Raw genomic sequence first — 20,033 nt, 5'->3', positions numbered from 1 at the left:
TATCACCAAAGGCCCACAAGCCTCAGCCCGAGCTACCTCCTGGGCTGAGCTCTTGCAAGGGGGCAGTGATCTTGCTTTAGAACAACCCTGTCCAATCCAGGGAGCATCAGAGACATCAATTTGTGGCAAAATGAAGACAGAGAAGTAGAAAAGGGGACAACGGACAGTGTGGTATAATGGATCCAGTTCAGGGTACCTCCAACACATCCTGTGTGAACCTGAGAAAGTCACCTACCTTCTCAGTCATCCCAGCAACTCCCTTGATCTCTAAACTACAGAGAAGGGGTCCACTTCCTGTCTCTAAATGTGAAGGGGACAGAGAAATCTGAAAGACCTTAATAAGACTGTGCAAAAATGGCAGTGGCCTAAGAATGGGGGGGGGAGGTACATTCTAATGATAATGAATACTATAAGAGGCAGGTGAATGACACAAAGGATTTCAATCAGGACCTGTGGGAGGGGGGGACTGAAAATCTCTGCGACACCATTAAATTGTGCCATGTACATTAAGTTGGTTGGGTTCATGCTCAATGCTATATTTCTAATCAAATGAATTTTTTTTTTAAATTCAGCATGGCTTCGTCTAGAACAAGTCAAGTCCCCCCAAGCTCATTTCTTCTTTGAAATCAGAAGAAAGATGTCCTTATGGTTTTAGCAAACCTAGATTTTTGACAATCCTCTTGATCAAATCTCTCTCTATTAGATGGACAATGGGATGGGAGTGGGAGCGGGTAGAGGGACAGGCAACATGCTGGGTGGGGCAGACACAGGATAATGGGCGTATGGGCAGATGGAAGATAGACACTGAAGGCAGAGCAGTTCACAGGTCTCCCCTGGAGGTCTCAAGCTAAGCTCCATCTCCTATACCTTATTTCTTAGGGTTTCTTTTTTTAGAGTTTTTTTTTGGGTGGCAGGATAGGAAACTAGAGTCTGCCAAGCTGAGGGGCAATAGTGGAGAAAAGGGGCACAGTACTATACAGTAAAGTTAAAATAGGTGGTTCGGGGCTTGCCAATTTCTTTCAGAATTCTTGACATAAAGCCCTGGAATTAGAATCTACATTAAGTGAGAACTTTGTTTTTAAACTGTAATTTAAAAAAAAAGAAGAAAGTCAATGACCTGGGAGCTCTGCTGGCTAAATGGGTAGGAGAAGGGCCTTACTCACAAAAGAACTGAAATAGCCCAGAGACTATGGGCTAATTCACAAGAGAATCATAAATTCCCAGGCAGGGAAGAAACAGCCCAGCAATAATACAGTTGAGAAGCACCAGCTATTCAATGGCAGCACAGTGGACAAAGTGACCTAGCAGATGATGACAGTGGCTCTGGGGAGAAGAGGTAACTGGCAGCTTCAGAGGATGTGAGGTGTTCTTGCTAAGATCTGACCCTTAGGAATGTGAACTGTGTGAGCTGCTACCATTCCCTCTACTACCTATGGAAGGGAATCTGTGGCAGAATGGGTCCCTGGGCATTTGGAAGGATCTTTTTTTTCTTTCTGCTTTATCTTGCTCTTCTGTTTAACCAAGTGTTCTTTGGATTTTTTAAAGAACATTTACATAGCCTTTTTTGTTAGCACATTTGTTCCTCACAACTCTGGGAGGTAAGGGCTATTATTATCTCCATTTCACAGAGGGTAAAACTGAGACACAGAGATAAGAAGTGACTTGTCAGGTCTTCTTGACCAAGGCTCATCACTATTCACTGCAAACCAGAATGAATGTGGGCAGGGTGTGAGTCACGGTTTTGAGGACATGCTAACCCCAAGGGTACTTGAGGGCAGTTTTTAGAGGGCCTGGTTGTGGGGGGGGGGGAGGTTGCAGGCTTCACCCATACTATTCCATTCAATAAATGACCAAATCCTCACTCCCAGAACTGCCTTCTCTCCCATTCCTGTAAAAGGAGTCAGGGTTGTTCCTCATTCAAGTGTGGACAAGGAAATCTTGTGGGTGACTCAGTACAGAGGAGTTTGAAGTGGCCAGTGGCCAGTTCTTGCCCCAAAGGATGGTGGTCTAGGAGAGCTCTCTGGGGACTTCTGTGCCCCTGCTCAGAAAGTTCGTGCCATTCCTCCATTCCCCTGTATCTGGGCCTCAGCCTCCAGTGCCTGAGTCAGAAAGGCTTCACACCTTAGAGCAGAGCATCTCTCAGGGCTCCTTCATGACACACAGGCATTGCTATGATGGTGGGCTGCGGGCCAGTGACCGCCATTCCTCCCCTTGGCCTTCAGCCTCGAGGTCTTTGTCTCCACCTCTCCGTCCTCCTCCTCCTCCTTCTGGGCGCCCAGAACAACTGGGGTTTTGGGACAGTATAGCTTTAAGGGAACTTCTGGCAGATGTGGCCGCTCACATCTGGACAGTGTTCGCAGTCCAGGAGCGGGAGCCGCTGGTTTTAGGAATGTGAAAAGTAAAGGCAAAGTTTTCCGTGCTGGACGAGGAGGAGAGAAAGACCCCAGCTCCGGTAAGGGCTCTGCTTCCTGCCTGGCGCCCAATCCCCCCATTCACTGGCTACTGGCACACTCGGCAGCAGCAGGGCGGGACCTTGGTCTGCAGGAGCTTCCATGGCTGTTCTCGGAGGGGGGGGCACACTGTCCTCCCTACCCTCCAAGGGGTGCTGGGGATGGAGACCAAGGGGACTCTGTGGGGCAGCGGCCGGGGGTGGGGCGGGAGCAGCCTTCAAAGAGAAAACAACCGCCTTAAGACAAAGAAATGGGACTAGAGCAGGGGCTCAGGGCGCTGGATACCCAAGCCTGACTCTACAGTCTAGCTGGGTACTCTGGGTGCTTTCCTGGGATCAGGATCTCTCCCTCTCGCCCTCCTGCCCTCGCTCTCTCTCTCTCTCTCCCCTTTTTCTTTCTCTACTTTAATCTCTTCCTTTCTTACTGCTTTTCTGACTTCTATTTAGTGCCTTCCATTTTAAATCCCTGTTCTTTCTCCTCATTTCTTCCCCCTTTATCTTCTCTGTCTGTCAATCTGTCTCTTCCCCTTTTCTCTCTGTGTCTCTCTCCCCCCCATGTCTCTCTCCCACCTCTCTCTCTGTGTCTCATTCCCCTTTATCTCTGTCTTTCTCCCTCTTTCTCTGACTCTCCATCTCTCTCTGTCTCTCCCTCTTTCTTTCTGTCTCTCTTTATCCCCCTCTCCCTGTCTCTCTCCCCTCTCTGTCTCTTTTTGTCTCACTCCCCTCTGTGTGTGTCTCTGTTTCTCCCTGTCTCTGTCTCTCCCCCCATGTCTTTGTCTCTTTGTCTCTGTCTCTCTCCATTTCCCTCTATCTCTTTCTCTATCTCCCTTCAATCTCTCTGTCTCTGTCCCTGTCTCTCTATGTCCCTGTTTCTCTCTGTCTCTATCTCTCCAGGTTTCTCCCCTCTCCCTGTCTGTCTCTGTCCCTCTCTATCTCTCCTCCTTCTATCTCTGTCTCTGTTTCTCTATATCTGCCATCTTCTCTTTGTCTCTCTATCTCCCTCTCTCTCTTTCTAGCTCTCCCCCACTGTCTCTCTCTGTCTCTATCTCTGTCTGTTCTCTCTTTCTCCCCTCTCTATCTCTGTCTCTCCCCCTCTGTCTCTCTCCCTCTCTCTGCCTTCTATGTCTCTCTCCCCCTCTCTGTCTCCCTTTCTCCCTGTCTCTTTCTCTCTCCCCCCCTCTGTCTCTCCCTCTTTTCTATCTCCCTGTCTTTCTCTCCCCCTCTGTCCGCCTTTCTCTCTCTCCCCTCTTTCCCCTATCTTTCTTTATCTTTCTCTCCCTCTCTTGCTGTCTCTGTATCTATCTCTCCTTCTCCCACCCTCCCTCTCTCTCCCTTCTATCTCTCTGTCCCTGTCTCTTTATGTCTTTGCTTCTCTCTGTCTCTCCAGCTTTCTCCCCTCTCCCTATCTCTCTCTCCCTCTCCCTCTCCCCTCTGTCTCTGAGTCTCCCTCTTTCTCCCTGTTTTTCTGTACTTCATTCTCTTCCTTTCCTTCCTTCTATTCTCTCCTTCCTTCTCATTTCTCTTCCCTTTATCTCCTCTCCTCTATCTTGTTCTTCCTGTCCTATCCTTTTCTCCTATCTCTCTTTTTATATACAATGCAAGGAGGTAGACAGAGCCACAAAGAGACAGAGATGGAAGGAGAGAGACTGACAGCAAGAGACAGACAGACAGGAACAGGGCTTAGGAAAGCTCCTATTTAGCTCCCTCACTGAAAACTTGTACACAGAAAGCAAGGAGGGTGGATGGGTATCTTGACCAAGATGGCAGGACACAATGGACTGAGCAATAGTGTTGAGTGAAGGAACCTTGTTGCAATCCCACCTCTGTTTCTTCCTCCTTGTGTGCCCCGGGGTGAGATGCTTAAGCCCTGTAGGACTCCATTTTCACCTCTGTGCAATGTGGGAAGAAGTGCTCTAAAGGCCCCCCAGCTCCCTTCTACCTCTAAATTGGTCTCTATCATTTTTTGGAGAAATGCCATAGGGCTTTCTGTCAGCCTGGTGGGTGCTTCTGGGTCCCTGTGATCTGTTGGGTGCCAGCCTCTGCCAAGGCCACAGTTTGCTATTCTTTTTCATTTCTCCTGGGATCCATAAAACTTCTCCCAGAAGCAGGAAGACAAGGAGAGGGAAGCAGCAGCAGCAGCAGTAGCCTCGGCCTGCTCCCCTATTTGTTCCTCATGTATGTTCCTCACGCACGGACTCTTCTCTGAGGCCACTTTGATTTGTGGCCCAGCCTGCCAGGACTCCTGGGCCAGCAAAAAGCCTACATCACCCCAAAGCTGAGGCCAGAGCTGGGACACAGCAGCCACTCCAGGAATGGGAGACCATGAAGCTACCAAGCAGCCTCCCTTCACACACAAGTTGTTAGGAAATACTGATCTCCTAGACTGAGCCTGGGCCTAGGAGGAGAAGCTCATGCATCCCTCTCCTGTCCCTGCCTTTCATCTGGCCTTAGGGTTCATGGTAGGCCTTAGTCTAGGTTCTGGGTCTCAGTTTACCCATCTAGAACAGATAGCTAGTGATATTTGCACCCTCTCTTGCCAGGGAGTCCTGAAGATTCCTGAGTTACAGCAGGCCTTCAGAGCTCACCTTCTCTTCTCCTAAGAGAAGGGCTGCTGACAATATCCAGGTAAAAACTTGTTACTCACTCAGACACGGCCATTTATTAAGTACCAGACTCCCAGCATACTAGGTACGGGGGACAAAAGTGAGAAAGTGAGGAAAAAGATCCCTGAGAGCTCAATAATAGAGCTGGCCACTCAGAGCCAGGCCTCAGGAGAAAGACTCTCTCTATTTTTCCCCACAGAGTTTACACGGAAGCTTCTCCTGGCACTTGGAAGTTTGTCACTACCCGGACTCAAAAATTCATCAACTTTCTCTCTCGCCCTGTGCCCACCACTTTTGGCCATAGCCCAATCATTCTGGCCTCTCAAAGGGCCTGAGATCAGGATGCCCATTCAGCTGGCCCCAATGAGAGCTCCCTTTCTACTGATATTCCTGACCAAAGCTGTGAGCCCCACATGGTATGCAGGTGAGTTGTGGAAGCTAGTTATTATTTGGGCCTTTATTGCTACTATGATGATGATTTTAGAGAGGACTGAGAGCAGAAGAACAGAAGAGGGGGCTTTCGGCCAGGAGAGAAATGTAGAACAAATGCAGAGATACATGAGGTTTAGGGCAGTGGAAGAAGCACTTGATTTGAAGCCAGAGGCTCAGAGTTCAAATCCCACCTCTGCCACATACTATACATGTGTGACTTTGGCAAGTCACTGCTGTCATCACACCTCAGTTCTCTCCTCCAAAAATGGAGGGAATCAGATACCTTCTGATGATCCTAAGAAGAACTACTATGGTTGACAATAAAAGGAGTTCAATACGAAACAGACTACTGAGGCAAACTGTGGAGGAGACATAGCAAGAGACATTAGAAAAGAAAATGGCCCTGCATGGAGACTGAAGATTGGACTAGATGACCTCTAAGGCCCTTTGACCCTGGGAATCCTCAGCCTCTTACCTCACTCTATGCTCAGAATTGATTTTTGACATTCTAGCCAAGGTGGTCTTCCACATGTCTCCTGACATTGGCCCTCCCTCTCCAGGAACACACCTAAGCACAGACTTTCTGGATCCAGAGCCAAAATGTTCTCCATGGATACATAGATGAATTATATAGACAGACAGACAGATAGACTGACAGATTAATAGACAGATAGAATGACAAATAGCAATAAAGATGGACACACAGACGCAGACAGATAGAGACATAAATAGACCGACACAATGACAGATAGACAGAGAGATTGATAGATTAATAGACAGACAGAATGACAGACAGACAAACAGATAGAGAGATGGACAGATGGAAAGACAGACAGATAGATAGACTTAGATGAACAGAAAGATGGAAGATGGGACAGACAGACAGACAAACAGAGTTATACAGACAGGCAAGCAGATATATACATACATAGACAGAAACACAAAGACAGATATATAGATTGATGGACAGACACAGATAGATACAAAGACAGAGAGATAGAGAGATAAATGGATTGATATATTGACAGAATGACAGAGAAACAGACTGACAAACACAGACAGACTCACAGAGAGACACACAGACAAAAAGACTGACAGAACAGATAGATAGATAGATAGATAGATAGATAGATAGATAGATAGATGAATAGAATGATATATAGACAGAATGAAGAAAAGCAGAATGACAAATAATGCCAGAATGATGGACAGAGAGACAGATAAGACAGAAAGACATACAGACAGACAAATGGACAATGGGACAAGCAGAGAGACTGAGACAGACAGATGAATGGACAGACAGATGGGCAACAGGACGGACAGATGGACTGAAACAGACAGGCAGAAAAATGGACAGACAGATGGACAGTGGTACAGACAGAGAGACTCAGACAGACAGAGAGATGGAAGATGAGAAGGACAGACAGAGTGAGACAAACAGACAAAAGGACAGACAGATGGACAATGGGAAGGACAGACAGACCGACAAATGAACAGACAGATGGAAGATGGGACACACACACAGACTGAGAGACACACAGAAAGGCAGAGAGATAACTACATAGATAAAAACATAGAAACACAAAGACAGATTTATAGATTGATAGACACAGACAGGCAGATAGATAGATAGATAGATAGATAGATAGATAGATAGATAGATAGACAGACAGATAGATAGATAGACAGACAGACATGAATAGAATGATATATAGACAGAATGATAGACAGACAGACAAATGGACAGCCAGATGGACAATGGGATGGACAGACAGATGCAGAGAGACAGACAGACAGACAGACAGACAATGAATTACAGACAGTTGGATGATGGGACAGACAGACAGACTGAGACAGACAGACAGACAACGACTGAACAGACAGATGGACAATGGGATGGATAGACAGAATGAGAGATACACAGCAAGGAAGATAGATAGTTACATAAATAGACAAAAACACAAAGCCATATATAAAGTGATAGACACAGACAGATACAAGGTCAGATTGACAGAGAGAGATCAATAGAATGATATATAGACAGAATGACAGAGAAAAAGTCTGACAAACACAGTGATGGACAGACAGAAAGACAGACAAACAGAGATAGATAGATAGATAGATAGATAGATAGATAGATAGATAGATAGATAGATGCATCGACAGACGGATGGACAATGGGACAAACAGACTGAGACAGACAGACAGACAAATGGACAGACAGATGGAAGATGGGACTGACAGACCAACTGAGAGATACAGAGAAAGGCAGGGAGATAGATACATAGATAAACAGACAGAAACACAAAGACCAATTTATAGATTGATAGACAGACACAGATAGATAAATACAAAGACAGAGAGATAGATACAGAAATCAATAGATTGATCTTTAGACAGAATGATAGAGAAACAGACTGACAAACACAGACAGACTGATGGACAGAGAGACAGATAAGACAGACAGAAAGACAGACAAAGAGACAAATGGACAGCCAGATGGACAATGGGATGGACAGACTGAGACAGACAGATGAATTGACAGACAGATGGACAATGGGACAGATAGACTCAGACAGACAAATGGAAGATAGGAAGGACAGAAAAACTCAGACAGACAGACAGATGAATAGACAGACAGATGAACGATGGGATGGACAGACAGACTTATACTGACAGACGAATGAACAGACAGATGGAAGATGGGTCAGACACACAGACTGAGAGATACACAGAAAGGCAGAGAGATAGATACATAGATAGAAAGATAGAAACACAAAGGCAGGTTTATAGATTGATAGACAGATGAACAGATATAAAGACACATAGATAGATAGATAGATAGATAGATAGATAGATAGATAGATAGATCAATAGAATGATATAGAGGCATAAAGACAGAGAAACAGACATCAAAGCCAGACTGATGGACAAAGAGTCAGATAAGACAGACAGAAAGAAATACAGACAAATAGACAGACAGACCAACAAATGGACAGACAGATGGATGATAGGACAGACAGAGAGACTCAGGCAGATGGAAGATGGGAAGGACAGACAGACAGATGAATGAACAGATAGACGGAAGATGGGACAGGCACACAGACTGAGAGATACACAGAAAGGGCAGAGAGATAGATACATAGACAAACACAAACAGATATATAGATTGAGAGACAGAGACAGATAGACAAATACAAAGACAGAGAGATACATAGAGAGATCAATAGATTGATATTTAGACAGAATGACAGAGAAACAGACTGACAAACACAGACAGACTGATGGACAGAGAGACAAATAAGACAGACACACAAATGGACAGACAGATGGACAATGGAACAGGCAGAGAGACTGAGACAGACAGATGGACGATGAGAAGGACAAACAGACAGACGAATGGACAGACAGATAGCCAATGGGACAGACAGACTCAGACAGGCAGATGGACTATGGGAAGGACAGACAGACTGAGACAGCCAGACAAATGGACAGACCGATGGATAAGGGGATGAACAGATGGACAGACAGACAGGCGAATGAACAGACAGATGAAAGATGGGACAGACACACAGACTGAGAGATACACAGAAAGGCAGGTAGATAGATACATAAATAGACAAAAAGACAAAGACATAGAAAAATTGATAGACACAAAGAGACAGATACAAAAACAGATAGAGAGATCAACAGATTGAAATATAGACAGAATGACAGAGAAAGAAACTAACAAACACAGACAGACTGATGGACAGATAGAAATACTAACAGATAGATAGACAGACAAATGGACAGACCGATGGATAAGGGGATGGAGAGAGACTGAGAGACAGGCTCAGACAGAAAGACAGATGGATGACAGACAGACTTGGACACACAGACTGAGACAGACATGGAGACAAATGTACAGACAGATGGAAGATGGGACTAACAGACCGACTGAGAAATATAAAGAAAGGCAGGGAGATAGATAAGTAGATAGACAAAAACACAAACACAAATATATAGATTAAGAGACAGACACAGATAGACAAATACAAAGACAGAGAGATAGACAGAGACATCAATAGATTGATATTTAGACAGAATGACAGAAACAGACTGACAAACACAGACAGACTGATGGACAGAAAGAGATAAGACAGAAAGAAAGACAGACAGACAGACAACTAGATGGACAATGGGATGGACATAGTGAGACAGACATACAGATGAATGGATAGACAGAGAGAAGATGGGATGGACAGACAGACTGAGAGATACACAGTAAGGCAGGAGATAGATACATAGATAGACAGACAGAAACACAAAGGCCGATATATAGATTGATAGACACAGATGACAGATACATAGACAGACAGATAGATAGATAGATAGATAGATAGATAGATAGATAGATAGATATACAGAATGACAGAGGAACAGACTAACAAACACAGACTGATGGACAGAGAGACAGATAAGACAGAAAGACAAAAAGATAGTTAGACAAATGGACAGACAGATGGCCTATGGGATGGACAAACACACTGAGACAGACAGACAGACAGACAGACAGACAATGAATGGACAGACAGATAGATGATGGCATGGACAGACCAACTGAGAGATACACAGAAAGGCAGGGAGATAGAAACACAAAGACAAATTTATAGACTGATAGACAGACAGGCACAGACAAATACAAAGACAGATAGAGACATCAGTAGACAGAATGACAGAGAAACAGACTGACAAACACAGACAGACTGATGGACAGATAGACAGAAAGATAGATAGAGAAAAATAGATAGACAGATGGATAGTTGGACCAGTGGCCAGACAGGCAGACAGACAGAGACACAGACAGCACAAAAGTGATAGATAGGGAGATCGATACAGAATGGCATGATAGCAAGATAGACAATTACAGAAGATAGATGGATGGCTAGACAGAGAGAAAGATAGATAGATAGATAGATAGATAGATAGATAGATAGACAGACAGACAGACAGACAGACAGACAGACAGACAGACAGACAGACAGACAGACAGATAGATAGATAGATAGATAGATAGATAGATAGATAGATGGATGGATGGATGGATGGATGGATGGATGGACAGACAGACTGATAATAGAAAGACAAGCAGACAGGCAGATAGCTAGAAAGCTAGACAGAAAGACACACAAAGACTGATATATAGATAGACAGATATAAAGACAGAGAGATAGACACATTGATAGAAAGACATGCAGGCAGGCAGAAAGACATAAACAGACACACAGATGAACGGATGGACCAACCAACAGATGGACAGACAGGCTGACAGATAAAAAAACAGGTAGGTAGATAGCTAGACAGATAGATGGACAAACACAGGCAGATATATATATATATATATATATTTATATATATATATATAGAGACAGACAGACACAGATACACAGACACAAAGACAAAGAGATAGACAGATCAATAGATTGATAGAATGACAGACACATGGACAGATAGATCAATAGACATCAATAGATATAGACAGACATAGATCAATAGATAGATAGACAGACAGACACACCGACAGATAGATCAAGCGTATAGTTAGCACTTACTATGTGCCCAGCATCATGCCAAGTAAACCCAGGGAATATATAAATAAATGTAAGCAAAAAGGCAGTTTCTGCCTTCATGAAGTTTACATTCTATCGTAAGAAGATAACAAAGGATGGCTGAAAAGTAGAGGGTAGGAAGGAGAAGATGCTGGAGAAGTCTGTAGAGACAGAAGTAGAGCTGGGGATTGGGCAGTGAGCTTGCCTCTCTGAGGCATTTCCTCAAATGGAGAAACTCCATCACCAGTCAAAGGTGGAGGCTACAGGCTGCAGGGCCATGGGGGAGAAGTCAGGAGGTTTGGTGCTAACTTCTGCCTCTTGGCATCCCTAGCTTCCTTCCAGACTTGGTTCATGTGTCATCTCCCAGAGAAGGAAGGCTCCTACATTATTAATGTTTGCTCCTGCCTCCTCAGACCACCATCCTAGCACAATTATAGACTGGCAACCCTTGAGGGCAGGCACTTTCTGATTTTGTCTGCTTTCCTATCCCTCCCAGAGAAGGTGCTTAAATAAACGCTTGTGGGATTGGTTCAAATTCATGCCCTTTGTGCTAAGATCCAATGTAGGGACAGCACCATGTGGCCATAGTTCTCATTTGAAAGGAGTTACAAAGAAGATGGGGAGAGCTGTCCCAGGATAAACTGGAATCACTTCCCTTCCCTCTTGCCCTCTCTTTGTCAGTCCCTAGGTCTCCTGAAAGATGCCTTTACTTCTCCTCTTCCACTCTATCACATTGGTTCAGAGGAACAGTAGGATGGGGATGGGGATGGGGGGGCATTAATCCCCTTTCCTCCAAAGAGATCATCACCCCACACAAAGAGCTTGCTTCTCCCCCTTTGTAATGAAGGATTCCCTCTGAACCCTAGCAGAAAGGAATGGTGATTCCTGGGGCCCTAGAGGTTCCCCAAACTTCCTATTTGGAGGCTGCAGAGGAAGGAAGCTGCCTGCCAGGGAGGAGCAGGGATGGAAGGAAGGAGGGCTCTTGGGGAAGAGGGCTAATGAGATGGGCAGACAGAGGCTTTGGATGGGGCCCAGCACTCTCAGAGTACTCTGTGGCTTGCAATGTCTGCCCTGGTGAGGGCTGGAGCTGGGACTGGTGGAAGGAGGAAGAGAGGGGTGCAGAAGGAACTGGGCCCAACCAATGAACCTGGGCAAACTGCCAGCGAAGAGTCAATAACAAACTGCTCGCCACCCCAGCCCCCCAGTGGTGAGATCCAGCAGCCCTGCTGCTGCCCCAGCCCCTGAGCACATGCTAAACTTTTCCACATGCCCTTAGCTTCTGGTGGAGGTCTTTGGCAGGAGCCTTGATTTGTCTGGGCCAGCTGTGTCCAGCACTCAAATAAATATGCAAGCTTCTTCCCCTCCCTGCCTGAATCTGGCTCTGGCTAAGGGGTGCAGGAGGGGGAACAGGGCAAGCCAGCAGGACCCAAGGTCTGCCTTCAGCCCGATTAATGACTCAGAGCTTCTGACTTACCCCAGGGGTCCCAAGGCTCCAGGATTGCAAGCTCAGAACTGGAAGGGACCTTCTAAGTCCTTAAATCCAATCCCCTCATCTCCTAGAGGGGGGGGACTGAGGCCCAAAGAGGGGGAAGTTATTTGTCCAGTCTCCCAGGTAACTGTGACAGAGCTAGGATTTGAACCAACAACCTCTGTCTCCAAGTAGAGATGTCATTCCACCTCCCTAAGCTGCCTTCCCTGGGTCTCCTACCCACTGATGAGACCGTTAGGAGGAGAAAACCCCAGCAGGAGCCCCAAACTCAGTAAGGTCCTTTCCCTTTTCCTCTCCAACAGGAGTGGCCTAAATGCTAGGCCTGACCCTGGGTCTTGGACCTTTCTAAGGATCTTACACAAGCCTAATTCCTCCTCTCTCCTCCCCTGGCAGCTGTGTGGGGTGGGGGTGGGGGGGTGATGCTTCCCAATGCAGTCTCTGGATTCATCCAGGAAACTTCACTGCAGGGATACCCCCACACACACACCAAGGCCAAAGTTCCAGTTTGGCAGCCTGTGCCTGTGACTGACCTAGAAGTCTTTATTTACTGCTCCCCCTCCAACAGCCAGTGTAGCTCCCCTCCAGTGGCCTTGCCTATAAATGGAAGTGGCAGTGAAGGAAGGGAAGTTGGGTAGGGAGGGCATAGTCCTGGACTGAATGGAGGGCTCTGCAAAGATAATTTCCTTGCATACATACGTACCCTGAGAAAAAAGCAACAGGGGCAAGGGCAGGGCAAGGGGTGGTGGTGGTGGAAATATTAGGAAGCCCGGGAGCATTCCTTCCTGTTCCTTAGATTCTAATTCCTTTTCACCTCACTTTGTTCCATCCAAAACACTTGGGCTAACAGTCAGGCCAGCCCTGGGTTAGATCCTACCTCTGATATTTACTAGCTGTGTGACCCTGGATAAGTTCCTTAGCCACTGTCTGCCTCAGTTTCCTCATCTGTAAAATGGAGATAGAACCTACTTCACAGGGCTACTGAGGCCATCAGAGATGATGTAGGTCCAGTGACACTGGAAAGAGCAGGACCTGGAGTTACAGGAGCTGAATTCAAATCCTAGCTTGTCTACTTCCTAGCTGTGAGGCTCTGGGCAAGTTATGGGCCCTCTCTGGGTTTCAGCATCCTCATCTATAAAAGGAAAGAGGCAAACAGCCCTATAGCTCCAATTCTAAGATGAGAATTTGTTTGGAGCTCCTGGGGAAGTTTAAGACACTGAACAAGTAATTCATTGTAGTCACACCCCTGTGTGGAGGGAGCCTTTGCTGCCTGGGGGCCAGGGAGAGGCTACTTGTCTGTGCCAAGTCTCTGGGCAGAGAAGAGCCATGGGAAGGACCTTCTCCTCTTTTCAGTTCAAGTTCTTATCTGTGAGCTCTGAGAAATCCTTCCAGAGTTTAGCCCTTGTTGGAGGGAGGGCTGGGAACGCAGCAAGCCTGGGCCCCATTTGCTCCCCAGGAAAGCAAAGCCTGTGATTACTTGGTGTGTTGTCCCACAGGCCCTGGAATTCAGGAAGGATGTAACATACTTGCTGGCCTTGGGTCCTGAGTGAAAGGAGTAGGTAACAAGGAGGCGCAGGGGGACACCATCCTTCAATGGCCATGTTCACAAAGCCATTGCCCATCTTCCCCCTTTCTGAGAAAGCCTGGGTTGTGGAGGCCCAGCTAGGCTGGAGTGAACAGGCCTTTTACCTCCCTGAGGGTAATTCCTTTATGGTGGGATGGGAGAGGCCAGGCTTAGAGGTCCACCAACTTCTGGCCTTTTGTTTGCCAGGAGCTGCATGCATTAAAGGTTAATCCCCAAACCCAAATAGCTGGCTGGATTCATCAGGAGGAGAGAAGGAGAGGACCAGGGAAATGAGGTCTCTTCTAAAACGAAGGAAACCCAAGGAAGAGGAGATTTCACAATGCCAGCTTTCAATCTGATGTAGTTGCTTGTTTTCCAAATAGCCTTGGCTTCCGCCCTCTGCCTGGAACCTGGGAAGCTGAAGCAGCTTCATGACTGAGCCCTGGGCTCCACCCTGGAGCAGAGGGGGGCCCAGCTGTCCCCTAGAGGGAAACCAGAGTGAGGCACAGGCTTGTTTATGCAAGCCTGCAGTTCTCCCTTCTGGAAGGTTCCATTCACTCCTTGAGAACAGCCCCAAGCCTGGAAAAATTGCCTCTCCTGCAAGCGGGGAATTCTTTTCTGACCCTTAACCAGCCAACTGCCCAGTTCATAAGCCAGAAGGGGTGGGGGCTGGAAGGCAGGCTTCCTGGAACTCTGTTTAGGAAAGCTGTTTCCCAATTAACACTAATTCAAGACCGATTTCCTGCAGAGAACCTAGCAGTCTAGAGAAACCTACTGTTTAGTCTGCTTGAAAGCTGCTGGGCTGGCTTCCACTGGAGTCTGTGCCACACAGAAGGATGGAGGGTGGCAAGGAATGGGCGTGCAGCACACTGGAAGCCTACCCATTGCCTTGGTTTGCCACCTTAACAGCAAGAGCTAGCATTATCAGAGCACTCTAAGGCTGCTATACAAAGCATTTGCCAAATATTATCTCATTTGGTCTCTATAATAGCCCAGGGAGGTAGGTGCTATTATTACCCCAGCTTTAGGGAGTAAAGTACAGAGGTTGAAACTTGCCCAGAGTCACACAGCTGGCATCTGGAGCCAGGATGAAATCCAGGCACTGTACCACCTGGCTGACTTTGTCATGAGCATCCTAGTCTTCCCTTTCCCTCCCCACCTCCTGGGGATGTTTCCTCCTCAACATCTCTCACATTCATCCCCTTTTCTCTATGTTTTGTACAATCTGAAGTTCAGGCCGCATTACCCATGTCTTGTACTATGGCAGTAGCTTCCTAGATGATCTCTCTGTTTCCGGTCTCTCCCCTCATACACCCAACATTCCAGCCAAACTGGCTGCCCCCACCTGACATTCCATTTCCTACCCCCTTAGCTTTGCCCAAGCTGTCCCTCATGCCTGGCATGGCCTCCCTCTTCACCTCTACCTGTCAGAATCCTCTCAGCTTCTTTCAGGATTCAGTCCATGTGCCATTTCCTCCAAAAAGCCTTTCCTGATCTCCCAGTTATTAATGCACTCCCCTCCTCAAATGACCATGTATATGTTTACTCTATAGTGTATCCCTGAAACAGTATGCAAGCTTCTTGAGGGCAGGCACTGTCTGGCTTGGTTTTGTATTTCCATCCCCTAGCACAGTGCCTGGTACATCCTAGATGCTTACTCAAACACCAAGCATTTATCAAGGGTCTATTATGTGTCTCCTCAGTCAGGGGAAGAAAATGAAAAGAGAAAAATTGTCCCCCCCCCCAAAGAGCTGATATTCTCTGAAGGATTAATGCTTCTCTGCTTGGCCCTGAAGGCTAATTCCTAGATTCGATTTTCCCCAGTGTGGAGAAATTAGAGGCAGACTGGGGCTGGATATGAGGAAATTGTCTACAATTGGAACTGTCCAGCGTGGAATGTACTTCTTCAAGGGATCAGAGATTTTGAGTTGGAGAAGGACTTGGGAGGTCATCTTTTCCATCCCCATGATTCCACAGCAAGGAAAATCCAAGGCCCAGAGAGGTCAAGTGATCTGGCCAAAGTCACAGAGCCACAGCTTAAAAATAGGCCTCCATCCCCAGGTCTGCATCCCAGTTTATGCTGAAGCAGGCTGTCCCCGTCTGGAGGTATTTCATACTTCTTGGATGTGCTGCTCTTAGGGTCTAAGAATGGTAGAGCAAATAGCCTTTCCGATTGGTTGAGTCTCCACTGATTTCTAGAAGGTGTTTTTATAAGAATGGCAACAACAACAACAATGATAATTCTGTTGTTCTGTTGTTTCAGTCATGTATGACCCACTGTGACCCCATTTGGGGTTTTCTTGATAGAGCTTCTAGGGTGGATGCTACCACCTCTAACTTCAGGCTCAGCTCGCACCATAGCCTAGGTAGAACCCATACCCTAGGAGCAGCAGAACAGGGGAACTGCTCAAAGGCCACAGCTACCACTTTGCTAGAGTAGATTTTCTGACTTCTTGCAGTCAAATGGGAATGAGACCTTCATACTGCCATTGTCCCCTCCCTCTAAGCCAGCTTTCTTGAGAAGGGGACAGTTTGCAGCTGATAAGTGCCACTATTGGTGGCCCTAGCACTTTCTAGGACAGCTCTTTGCCCACAGAATTCCCGGCTTGCTCCTGTCCTCACTTGTGGATGGTCATGTCCAAGGAAGAAACCATTGGGAAGGTGTAAAGGATGGGGAGGGCCTGCCTGAGAAGTTCTGACCTCATGTTTCTCCATGTTCTCTTCCTTCCAGGCTCAGGTTACTATCCTGATGAAAGCTACAATGAAGTGTCTGTTGAAATGCCCCCCCGGGCCCCTAGTCTGGACTATCGAGGTAATAGCAGCTGAGGGCCAGCCTCGGCCCCAGGAGAGCAAGGACCATGGATCACAAACTTCTTTTTTTATTTTATTTAGTCAGTTTAGAATATTATTCCTTGGTTACAAGAATCATATTCTTTCCCTCCCTCATCTCCCCCCACCCCTTCCTGTAGCCAACACACAATTCCACTGGGTATCACATGTGTCCTTAATCAGAACCTATTTCCATGTTGTTGATGTTTGCACTAGGCTGATCATTTGGAGTCTACATCCCCAGTCATTGGATCACACTTCTTTATATCCCCCAGGTCCCTGTAGGATAATGGCCAGGCACATAAAATAAACACAACAGATATGGGTTACATCAATGAATGAACCAGCCTGGGAGTATGAAGGAGGAGAGCAGCCTGGATGTGGCTGAAGGGTCAGACTGGCGAGTAGCAGAAGATAAGGTTGGATACAGAGGCTGGAGCCAGATCACAAAAGGCCTCAAGAGATTTGAGAGGGTAGAACTGCACTGGGTGGAAGGTGGGATGAGATTACTCCTGAACTCTAAACTTCACCTTCTCTCCCAGGGAGAGAAAACTGCCCTTGATGCTACAGGCAATTCTAGGTCCTTAAGTATGACTGACATGAAAAGAGTGGAGTTTTAGAAACACTGGTCTGGCAGCCAGTGGTGCTCTTGGGAAGAAAGAGTAATAAGAGTGAATCTGAGAAACAAGAAGACAGCTACAAATTCTAAGACTTCTAAGAGCTAAGCTTTAAGGGCCTGGTCTTCACCATCATCCCCCTTGGCTTGTTGGTAGCATCTGACATCTTTTTCTTTCACCTCCTCTGGGTTTCAAAGGGGAGACTGTCCAGAAAGCACTTCATAAACCTTAGAGAACCATCTGCATAGGTGTGAGCTGCTCTTATGATGAAGAGGAGGAGGAGAACAAATATTTATTAAGTAATGTGCCAGGAACTGTGCCCTTGGCCTTCTGATGCTACAGTATCCTGGTTTTCCTAGCTCCAGAATCATTTCTTTTCCAGCTCCTTTACTCTTTTTCTCATTTCTACCTCATTCCTAACTCTAAAGTTCAAGCACTTCCCAAGGTTCAGTACTCAGCCTCCAACCTCCCTATTCTTTCTCCCCCAGAGATCTCTTCCAGTTCCTGCAGCTTCAGCTGTCACCTCTCTGAAAGTGCTGCCCAAATCTCCATCTCCAGTCTCCCTCTTCCTTTCTCCTGATTCACAATCATGTGTCTTCAACTACCTGCTAGATACCTCCACTTGGGTAGCCCACTGGCCCCTCCAAGTGGGCACATCCAAACTAGGAATCACTGGGTTCCTCATTTTTTTATTTCTGTTAATGGCTCCATCCTATCCCCATTTACCAGGGCTTGAAACATCTTCCATTTGCCTCTCCTCAGTAAAGTCAACCAGTCTCTAAATTCCATTGTTTTTGCCATACCAGTGGCTCTTGAATTCTTCGTCCCTTCCTTTCCAATCCCATTGATGCCATCCTAGTTTAATGGCACAAATATGGCAATACTCTTCTAGTCAGTTTCATTGCCCCCATCCCCAATCCTTCCGATGCACCCAATGAAACATCTTGAACCATCCTTTTCATCATCATCTGGCCTCCTCCACTCAAAAATGTTGCCCACCCAAGTCCCTACCCCTAAGTCCCAATCTACCTACCCAAGCTTATCTCTCATCATCTAATAGCAGCCAGACTAGCCTTGTCACTGAGCCCCAAGTGGCCCGTACACTCCTTTCAACTCTACTTAGATGCATGCTCACCATCCTTTGAGGCCTCACTCATAGCCCTCTTTCTCTGTGAAACCTTGCTTGACCAGCACAGGCCATCTTGGCTTCTTCTTTCTCTGAGCTCCTCCAGTACTTCGTGTCTATGCTCCTCACTAGGCATTTAGCAGCTCCCGCCTTCTTTTACTAACTAGCTTTTTCCTAGGCCTCACTGCTCCCCAGCTAAATTATTAGGCAATACATTGTTATAGCTTCCCAGGGCAGCAAAATAAGCAGTCCTGGATTTGGAGTTAGGAGAGCTGAGTTCAAAACTTAGGCTTGCCACCTGTGCAACCGGGAAGAAGTCACTTCTTCTCTGTGCCTTCATTCCCTCATCTCTCACATGAAGGGGTTAGACTAGACAGCTTTGGAGGTTCCCTCAATCTAGAATTCTCTTAGAACTGGACTTGAAATCAGCAAAGCCTGGCCTGGACCCTGCCTCTGACCCTTACTAACTGTGTGACCCTAAGCAATTTCCTTTAACTCTAAGCCTTCCAGATTTTTCATCTGTAAAATGGGAATCACAACAGCTAAAGCTCTCTCTCAGGGCTGTTGTGGGGCTCTGCTGAGATAACGCATGTTTAAACTTGAAAGCCACATCTTAACATCAGTTATTCTCATGTTTGTTTCTATAAGAATAGGACTCAGGGCTTATACTTCCCTCTTCCCAGAAGCACCTAGAACTCACTATATATATAACCCTTACCTTCTGCCTTGGAACTAACACTTTGTAAGGCAGAAGAACGCTAAGGGCTAGGCAATGGGATCAAGTGACTTTCCCAGAGTCACCTGGTAGGAAGTGTCTGAGGCCACATTTGAACCCAGGACCTCTAGTCTCTAGGCCTGGCTCTCAATCCACTGAGCTACCCAGCTGCCCCCTTTAATCTTCATTATTGTTTTCTCCATCACTTTCTTAAGTGGAGGCCCTCATTAAGGCGTGGATTTGTAACATTTACTGACTTCAGAGGTGTAAATGCTCTCACTGAACATTGAACAATTGAACAAAAAAATTGAACAATCAGTTCTGGCCAGGTCTAGTGGTTCCGACAACCCCCCAGCTAGAGGCATGGTACATTGGTAAGCTAACGTATAGAACCTTACAGATATCGGCAGATCTGGTTGTGAGTGAAGGGGCTGATGGAGCCATTTAGAGGACCATGGGGATGAACACTGGTAGGGATCTGGTCCATCCCTTTCATTAAATAAACTGAAGAGGCAAAGTGATTTGCTCAAGGTCATACAGGTGGTAGGTAGGTGACCAAGCTGGGACTAGGACTCATTTATTACTAGGCATCTAGGTAGGGCAGTGGAGAGAACCTTGCTC

General features: G+C 46.5%; 1 protein-coding gene across 2 annotated transcripts in view; it reads left to right on the top strand.

The window, feature by feature from the left end:
• Positions 1 to 2,263: 2,263 nt before the first annotated feature.
• Positions 2,264 to 20,033, top strand: part of SRPX2 (sushi repeat containing protein X-linked 2) — a 36,638-nt gene continuing 18,868 nt past the window's right edge. For both annotated transcript variants that reach the window (XR_474965.3, XM_007507796.3), the window contains exons 1-3: positions 2,264 to 2,452; positions 5,252 to 5,476; positions 16,857 to 16,937. Coding sequence is in view for 1 of the 2 variants with exons in the window: in XM_007507796.3 (XP_007507858.1) it covers positions 5,395 to 5,476; positions 16,857 to 16,937 (163 nt within the window). In the remaining variant the exon portion in view is untranslated. The remainder of the gene's footprint in view (positions 2,453 to 5,251; positions 5,477 to 16,856; positions 16,938 to 20,033) is intronic.

This window comes from Monodelphis domestica, chromosome X, assembly GCF_027887165.1.
Source record: "Monodelphis domestica isolate mMonDom1 chromosome X, mMonDom1.pri, whole genome shotgun sequence".
Taxonomy (NCBI): Eukaryota; Metazoa; Chordata; class Mammalia; order Didelphimorphia; family Didelphidae; genus Monodelphis; species Monodelphis domestica.
Note: the sequence above shows the minus strand (reverse complement) of the source record. Positions and strands in the feature narration are given on the sequence as shown.